Source organism: Sturnus vulgaris, chromosome 10, assembly GCF_052056855.1.
Source record: "Sturnus vulgaris isolate bStuVul1 chromosome 10, bStuVul1.hap1, whole genome shotgun sequence".
Lineage (NCBI taxonomy): Eukaryota > Metazoa > Chordata > Aves > Passeriformes > Sturnidae > Sturnus > Sturnus vulgaris.
This window is the reverse complement of record NC_142252.1, coordinates 11089604-11099249: the sequence shown is the minus strand read 5'-3', so window position 1 is coordinate 11099249 and position 9646 is coordinate 11089604. Positions and strand designations below refer to the sequence as shown.

Below are 9646 nucleotides of genomic sequence, written 5' to 3'. Positions count from 1 at the left end.
CAAAAGATACTCTTTTCTAAAGGGCAAAAAAGCCCAGGCAATCCAGTATAGGTTACAGATTCTTAATTGCTCTTAAGAGACTACTGGGTAAGAACCGCTGTTTTAGAGCCCAGGACACAAAGCAAAGAACAAGAGGTATGACAATTGTATTTAGAGAACAGACACTGAAAAAGGTATTGCATAACAGAGGAGTTACAAAATAAACCCTAATGGATGTGCTCCTTTAGCTCTCTTGCTGCTTGGCTTAAGCTTTCTATAATCACTGATGAGAATTTTATAAAAGCTGAAATGAAAATTAATTACTGAAAAGCACCTGAAATGCTAAGTGATTTTCTACCCTGAGGGTTTTTAGCTATTAAATGAAATATACAATTGATTCTGCAGATAAAATATTCCTGTGGCAAAGCTTCTTAGTCCCACTTGACCCAGAACACTGACATTTATCACTCCTCCATTTATAAACAGCTACAAGATAAAAGTAATGAAGAAGTTAATTAGATCTGAAGTGATCATCTTCCCACTGCACAGTTAGCATTCTCCCTATCCTCGATTGATTTTAGTACCTACTTTTCTCTCTAGAAAGCCTCATCTGGTCTGTGCCAGGTAAGAAAAAAAATAAATTGGCTTGTCATAGTTTAGCAACCAAAATCTCTGCTGAATCCAATCCTGAAACACCTTATGTTACAGGGAGGAAAAAAAACCAAAAAATAAACTGCATATTTCTAAAACAGATTCTTTATAATGTATTACAAACAGATAAAAGGTGTATTCTTTTTGCATTATCAATGCATCTATTGAATACTCATTCTAAGAAAGTCTTTACAGTATGCATGCATTCTTCATATTTTCAGTGTTCCAGATCATTTCAGAGTTCTCATTACCAAAGAGAATTCTCCCCTTAGTTCTCACATATGCAACAATTTACATAATCTTATAATAATGTCTCTCAGGAAAAAAAAAAAGATAAAATATGTATTTTTTTGGACCTTTTAGATCCTACTTCTGGAAGTGCACCCAGCGAGGCTATTTACATGTCCAACAGGTTTTTCCCAACACTTCCACAAAACTCTAACTGTGTGAAGCCTGTGGATACACCACTGCACCAGCAGTGTAACAGCAGGCCATCATCCAGCACTCTGTGCCTGCAGCTAAGCACAGCTTTGGCTTTTACAAACAGTTCACAAGAGGCCAGATCCCTTTTGATTTTATATTTTTATTACAATCTCCCCACACCTCCACGTATAAACACCGAACCCTCCCCCCCTCCCACTCACAGAAAGGTTGCATGGTAAGGTGATGCAATTCAAAGCCACATCAATGCCTAACACAGAACAGGTTTGGAGAAGTGAAAGCCTAACACGAAAATAAAAAGTTAAACAGCCTCTTGAATCAAAAATATTAATAAATATGTAATAAAATTTAATTTTTCTCATCTTGAAGAATTTTCACAACAGATGAATACATTCAATAAAATAATGTAAAAGCTGTCCTTTTGCAGTAAAAATCAGTTTTAGAAAACAAGAGTGTACTGAAGGCTGTAATTATTGTATCTATATGTAAGAAACCACAGAGCCTCAGGCTTGCTGTCCTTTAGTGTTCCCCATGTGTGCCACAAAGGTGGCTTGTTACTGAGAGACATCCCACATGTGCTCCACACAAACCCCCAGAGGATGTGTCTTTGCAGAGGCCCTTTTTTAAAAATGAACAAAAACATTACTGTGGTGTTACAAATATTCCCTGCGATTCAAATGGAGATATAGGAAGCAAAGATTTACCTGTAAAGCTTATCAGGGTAGGTACCAGACTGTTCAACTCTTCTCACAGTAAAATCTCACAGCAGGAAAGAAACCCCATCCACTGGATTCAGAAGGTGCCTTTATCTGGACAGTCAAAGCAGTGAACAGGAACAGAGCCACACTGCACTGAACCATCCAGCAGCACAGTCTGTCTGAAATACACAGTACTTCCAAACAAACTGCACTCCCTTAGGGATCTGATCACCAGTGCGGCAAGAAAACAACATCTTCATTTTCTGTTCAGATTTTATTTGAAATCTAATTCAAATTGTCAAAGCTACAAAAAGGGGAACATTTGGGTTATTTCTGCTATGTCACAACATTCTAAAAACAAAATATCACTACTGCCAGCAGATCAGTTACACACATTTCTGATGAAACTTCTAAACACAAAAATGTTTCTTTTGGGAAATAGTCACAATGAAGATATTTTGTACAATATAAAACAATGACAGGTCTACAGATGCTGATACTCATGAGAATACACGTGCATTCACAAAAAAAAAAATCAGGAATGCTTTTTTGTTTTTAAACAGACTGTTCAGGCACAAAAACAAAACTGCATTTCCAGTAAGTGACAGCATCATAAAAAATATTAACAATGTCAGTGTTTGCTTTTCTTTGATTTCTTGTGAGATCTGTGAGGAGAACGGGACTGAGACCTGGATTTTTTCCCTGACTTTTTAGGGGATCTGGATCGTGATCTTCTTGATCTTTTGGGTGTCCTGGAGCCAGATGGCGACCTGCAATAAAGAAAAAAAGGAAAAAAGGTTTTATGTGAAATACTAATAGATAAAAGCACCTTTTCCTGAAGCTACTTGTATTCATTTATTGAGACAAACGAGGTAGAAAGTATTTTTCCCTAATAAGGAAAGTAACAGGATGATATCTTGCTTTTGAGAACAAGGCCATTTTTGCATTACAAGGTTTTGAGAGTATTTTGGGCTTAGCTTCAGTACTTAGAACCCACATGAAAAATAACACACACTCATCAAATCCACATCAGGAATTCATAGGTCTTCACACAAGCCTCAACCAGCTTGGCTTTTGTATGAATTGCAGCCTATGTCCATTCAGAAATGAAAAACTTTGTTCAATTGTGTTACAGTGAAATATTTTACATACTCAAGCACATTCAGATTGTGATGCAACCCCATACAAAAAGAAGGGACACTGAATAAATTCACTGTCATCTAACCCACACCTAATATATTGATCTAATATAATGAAAACTGAATGAGCATCATACAACTCTAAAAAAAATAATTTCAACTACTTTTCTACTTTTATTTCTTATTCATATAAGCACAAGAATACTGTAGTTTTGTGCTATGATTTTTTTCAACACCATCCATGGAATCTTCCTCAGCCTGACAGAGGCATTTTATATCAGTAAGATATTCTATACCTCTAAAAGTGGAAGGTGAACTTTCAAGTTTCAAGTTACAGCAGCATTAGCAGAATAATAAAATTTCACTTCAAGTTTAACATTAACTAAAGGCAAATATTTGTGCCAGAGTGTAGGAAATACCTAGTTCAGAAACAAAACTCCATAAGCAGTATCTGGGTTTTTTTTCCCCTTTAAAAACAAACTATGAGAGTGAGGAGCTTCATGTAAGCTAATAATCAGTGAAAGGCTGCATGGTCACTGTAATTTGAGAGGTTCTATAGAAGGGCTACAGCAATTTCAGGAATACAGAAGACTTATCCTTTGAAAACAAAAAGCTAAGAAAGCAGCAAGTTGCTCTAGTTTAAAGCAGCATTTCTTAAAATCACCAGTAAACAGGTAAACCAAACCACAGCAGAGCAGTCTGGAGCTATCAGGGCAGGAGGCTGTGTGCACTTCCAACTTCAGTGCCCAAACATGTGCACTAGAGAGCATTGTGAAAGTATCAGAGTACCGGATGTGCTCTGCTGAAAACACTCCCCTCCAAACCCCAGCCAAACACAACCATCAGCTTCCTAAACCAGAGAAGATACCAGCTCACCTTTTGCCTTTTTTACTGACATCTCTGGGAGAATCTTTGTGTGAGGAGCGGGAGCGGGAGCTCTCCTTGTGGGAGCGCTCGGAGCGCTCGGATCGTTCCGATTTGGGCGAGGGCGACTTGGCTCGGCGGCTGCCGCTGCTGCGGGACGGGCTGGGGGAAGCGCTGTGCCGCCTTTTCCTGGCCACGGCAGCACACGGGAAGGGAAAACACACGGTCAGAACATCTGTGCCTGCTAGAGCACGCATTTGAACTAGCCAATGCCATGTCAGTTGCTTGTAAGTAATTAGGATATTGTAGGCTTTTTATTATTAAAACAAAAAATCAAGTTTAACGCGTGCAACAGATTTTCTCTGCTTGAAAAAAAATTATGGCCTGTGAGTCATTTTGTAGTGTAAAAACATTCTGTCACAGCTCCCTGAAAAGCAAGGCCTTTTACCACAGCTACACTTAGAACCATAGCAGAGTTTGGCTATGCAAGCATTAGAAGATCAGTGTCCAAGCAGTTAGCCCAAGCCCAGCTGTTGAAGGATCAGCACTATGAGATGAGTAACACTGAAACCACTGCGGATCATTTGTGGTCTGTCCTCAGGACAGTTTTCTGACTGAGGCACTGCAGGCAAGTCACTGCTACAAGACCGTTAACCCCGTTTGCAATTGAATCCCTTTACCATGTTTTCCCAGGGCATAAATGAGCCAAAGGGCAACTCTGCTCAAAGGGAAGTGGTACCTCACTTGAGGCAGGGTAAAAAAGAAAATTCCTTTAAAATTTGGAGCATGTGTTACTAGCCAAAGCATTGGTTTTGTTTGGCTTTTTCTTTTGTTGGGTGGTTTTGTGTTTATCTTTTAAAATCAGATGTATGATACAAGGTAATTTCAAGGCCGACATTGCCTGCAGAGACACTTGAGGGCTTTCCTCCCATCCGGTTTAGTCCAAGGAGGGCCATACCTCTCTTTTCGTGTTGGTGTACATTCCTCTTTTTCCTTCTTATCTTTGGACCGAGTCTCAGACTTTTCCTTGTCCTTTTTGTCTCTGTCCCGTTCTCTTTCCATTTCTTTTTCTTTTTCCTAGATTATTAGAAGCATCATGATTTCAGATAAGGTGTGAATAATTATTAGAGAAAATCAAGCTAATGACAAACAGCATAAAAGCAGTGAGCAGTGACAGAACACAGCACATGATCTGAATTAAAGCCCACACCCTCCCAGCTCTTCAGCCATTTGCTCCTGCTTGGGACACAGCATGAACACTTACTGTAACACAAACTAACAAAAACATGAGGGATAGTGAGAAAATCTGAGTATCTAACTGGAAATTAACAATCTTCAATGTTACAAATTTTAGGGAAATATTACAGCTGTAAATAGATTTTCTAAACTAAATTAAACATGGAAGAATACCAGGAACTTCTTTCTACTTTAAACATGTGTATTCATCCTCATTAATCCAGGCTGAAAATTTATACACTATCATAACTAGAAGCTATCGAAAGACAAAACAAAAATACAAACAAGATTCTGCAGTAACACTCTGTCAAAGACAAACAACTACAGTCCATTTCTAGGTATCAACAGGACCATTTTGAAAGAAAATATATACCCTGAGCACACTGAATCTGTTAAATAGAAAATTAACTATATAAGAATAAAACTCATCAGCAAGTCTGAACCCAGAGATACTGTGATCAAATACTGTGGTTTTTAGTACTGATCATTCATAAAAAAATAATTCAATTCCATGGCAAAAAATTAATAGATATTCCCTGCATACCCCATAAAGTAGATCAAGAAGGGGTGATTTAGCTAAACAGAAGAAAGGGGAGACGGTAGAAATAAAAAAAAAGAAGAAGAAAAAAAAAAAACAGTAGAGGAGGTAACATAAGTGCAGGAAATACCAGGACATTTATGCTCATCTAGTCTCATGTTCTTTTTACAGGGAAGACTTAGAATTAAAACCTGCAAGTGTCCCTTATCCTTACACTTATTCTAACAAACTGCTGGTAGGTATCTCTGAAATCATTGTACTCTCAACATCTGCCAGGTTTATTTGACAGCATAACTACATATTCCATCCTGATAAATAAAAATAATATATTTTATATAATATTTTAAAAGGCTCTAGAGTTCTAGTCTCTAAACAATATACAATGCTGTTGAGAAATTATTCTTGGAAAACTTACTTTAAGTTTGATTAAAAAAAACGACCAGCCACCAAGTTCATGGGAAATACAATGAGGATCAGTATTACATTATTGTTTCAAAAACTAATTTTATTATGGCATTAAAGCAAAAGATGAAGTTATTCCCTTAACAACAGAATTACTATTGTTTAAAAGAATGGTTATAAATATAATTAAATATTTCTTTCTTTCTTGAAAGAGAAAAAGACAATTTCTAAAATTCCAAAATATTGTGAGCTGGTCGAACTAATTCAACACAAGGCATCTAAAATTTTATCAAGACTGTTATTATCAATTTCTGTTTATTTAAGCTACTGCCTCTCTAAGTATTCTGTGCTTACTGTACAAATAATTTCTTTCACAGAAAACACCAAGAAAGCGGAAGGTTTTACAATACAACTACACTTAGAAAGAAAATTATAAACGCCTTATAAAGTCTTAACTGCAAACATCAACCTCCAATGTGTACATCTCCTTCAGGGATGTCTTCTAAAAATGGTCATGGTACAGAATTAGTCACGTTTGGGTGAATGGATGAGCTGGAATGATTCAGGAAACTTAAGACACTGGAGAATCAGAAACAGACACGCTGCTTAAAACTATTTCCTCCCTTCCTTGGGAAGCCTTTAGCACAACAGATCAATTACTAAAAGCAAAATGAGAAGTCTGATGAACATCTTCAACTGAGAGCTGTCCCTTTCCTGACCCACACCTAACAGTTTGCTTCATTCAGTAGATCCAAGAGTGGTCTCTAAGGTTTCTATACATGCTATGATACCCAGCTGCACAGTGGAAACATCACAGGATTTGGATTTTAAAAAGAAGTTGTATGTATTCTGCAGAAGGCAGACTTAAACAGGACTTGGACTTAGGCAGTTTGACATTACAGTAGTATTTTAACATGAACCATGTGATGCTATGCTAAAGCCACTTTACATTCAATAAACTCAATAAAAGCCTATCACAGAATCAGAGGCAAACATAAAGAGCAGTTCTTACCCTCTGGAGCAGCTTGTCTCTATAGTGTTCAACCTGTTCCTGAAAACTCTGGCCTGGCTTCTTGGGTCTTTTCCCAGACTCTAACTCATCCTGAAACTTCATCACCTTAAGCTGTGAAAATAATACTGACCATTAGATTATTTGATTTATTATTATTATCCAGTTAGGCAGGTGGCTGAAAATGAAATTTCCATTATATATAATGTGTTCTTCATTCCTTCTATACAAGCTTGTTCATAGAGATACTAAATTTTTTTTTAAACTGGATCAAAGTAACAAAACCACAAACTCATCTGCAGGCACCTGCAGTTGTTTACAGGTATGGTGAGAACTAAAAATAGAGGGAATTTTTTTCTGTTATTCTACTAAATACTGTTCCAATCATTAGTACACTTCAACCTTGTATTTCTTGGGTCATTATCTATTTTTTGACTTTCACAATGAAATAGTTTACTGCAGGTGTCAATATATTCTTTCAACTTCTCTTGTCGACTTCAAAGTTTCCTCTGGAAACAGTTGTGTTTTTTTCCATTTATCTCTGAGTGTTAAAATCAAATGACTGACATAATTAGGACATAAAACAATGCACCTCCTCTTCAGGGTTGTTTGCATAGAGTGGCTGATTTGAAAGAACTGATTTTTACTAACATAATACTTTTTCATGTGCTAACAAGCTTAGCAACCAATTTCAGTTCCCAAGTGCTGCTAAATGTAACACTAAATTTGCTGCAGTATCCCCGACAGAGTAACAAGTTAAGCAAATGCCAGAATTTCTCCATGTTTTCTTTTTTTTGTGGGGTTTATTTGGGGTTGTTTTTTATTTCGTTTTTTTTTGTCTAGATGAACTAAAACCTTCTCCAAGTTGATTCACATCATGAAACTTCACACTTATATCTCTTACCATTAGTCAATTCTTTATTACTAGTCACATGTCCTTGTAAAAACAACTGTTCAATTTTTTTTTTGAGAAGGTGTCTCTTTTTTGGGGAAGGAGAGAAGAGCCTGGTAATACTTCAGATTGTATTTATCAGCCCTCTTCCAAATGTTCATGTTCTGACCCTTCTGCACATCCTGTTCCAACACCAACATTCTATATATGAGTAGATTTTTTCAGTGTTCAAGCTTTTATTTTTAGCAAACTCAAAAAGTTGTTTTCTCTTTAAAATTATTTAATTCTTCCGCACTGAAAACACACAAAGGAAAAGACTTTGCAACTGTGTCCATTTTATCTGAAAGGATTCTTATTCTCCAGGTTCTCAATTCCCTAATATGAAGCAGTCACAAAACCAAACTCTACAGGTTTTTTCTTCCCTCTCAAAAATCCAGCAGACTGAATCTAATCAGCCCTTCCAATTACTGACAGAAAGGAAAGGTACCACAAAAATAAACTAATCACAAGTACGTTAAGAAACATAAAACACAAGCAAGAATAACACTATTTTGAACAAGATTCCCTTTCCTTTAGTTACAGAGCTTATACCAACACTGTATTTTTCATTTTAGTCTGAAATATAAGGGAACAACTTGGTTTTGGGGAAAAAGAAATAAAATTGTTTAAAAGCACTGTTATACCACAGTAAATTTCTGTCAGCTCTTCTGCTTTCCTCCCTCACTTACAGAGCCTGCTCTATGTGCAGTTGAGCATTTTTTCTGACAATTCAGCCAATGGAAAACTGTCATCCTCATTTGTCACATACCACCTTCTACAAACACGTTTTTCTTCCGCCACTTTAAAAGCAGAGTTTCAAAGGCAGAAATCCCTTTTGGAACCATATACTCAGTGTCATTGTGTACCACCTGTTCTGCTAAGAAGTCAGGATAGCATTCCCTACCATCACATAAATTCCAAGGTCAGCAGCTGCTCAGCACCTTCAGTACCAAAGAGAAGGAATACAGAGGAGGCTTAGCTGATCCAGGAAGTCTCTTGGGCTGTCATGGCATAAATATGCCCATAAGACTCTGTTTTCCCAACTAAGTAGCCCATATAATTTAAAAAACAAAACAAAAACAAAATGAAAGTCCACAAAAACCCTTTATCCTCATGTGTTCCTTTACATTTTTAGCCAACAAAGCTGTGACAGTCTATGGTCAAGCATACTTCGAAAGCAAGGAAGCCTAAATCCATAATCCAAAGTAACCCGAAATGAAAATAAACTAGGAATCCAAACAACAGGCTTCACCTGATTCTAAATGGATGCAAAAAAATGCTGACATGCATGGGATACAACCCACTGTTGGCATGAAGTTTAAAATGTCAAGAGGAATTATTTGCATGTAGCTTCTCCAGAAACTGTGGGTGGAGTGGGGGGCTGAAGGTGGTCATTAGCAGGTGCCTTAAGAGAGAAAAAGGAAAGGCTACATTATGGTAACATCTCACTCCCCAGACTCCAGGATCGTGGGGTATCCTGAGACAGCCGTGCTCTTTCACAGACCACCCATAGATGGATTTCTCCTCCACACAATTGCTGCATCTCCCTTTGAACCCATGCAAACTGACTCCTTTTAAAAGATGCTGTGGGCAGAGGAAATGAGTACACCCCCAGGAAAGGGGACTACATTTTACAAAGTGCTGAGATGGTATCTACTGAAAGATCAGGCTCTTCCATCCATCCACTCCTTCACTCCAAGCACAGGCTCACAGGATCAGGAAGTTTGAGCAGTTAATCAGGTCAGTTCATCCTACACC

The 9646-nt window shown here is 37.5% G+C and overlaps 1 protein-coding gene across 12 annotated transcripts in view; it reads right to left on the bottom strand.

Annotated features, from left to right (window-relative positions):
* Window positions 1-2024: 2024 nt before the first annotated feature.
* Window positions 2025-9646, bottom strand: part of U2SURP (U2 snRNP associated SURP domain containing) — a 43270-nt gene continuing 35648 nt past the window's right edge. For all 12 annotated transcript variants that reach the window (XM_088170794.1, XM_014877889.2, XM_088170796.1 and 9 more), the window contains 4 exons: window positions 6961-7071; window positions 4731-4849; window positions 3785-3961; window positions 2025-2539 (listed from right to left, as the gene is read on the bottom strand). In XM_088170794.1, the coding sequence (XP_088026920.1) occupies window positions 2401-2539; window positions 3785-3961; window positions 4731-4849; window positions 6961-7071 (546 nt within the window). In that variant the 3' untranslated portion in view covers window positions 2025-2400. The remainder of the gene's footprint in view (window positions 2540-3784; window positions 3962-4730; window positions 4850-6960; window positions 7072-9646) is intronic.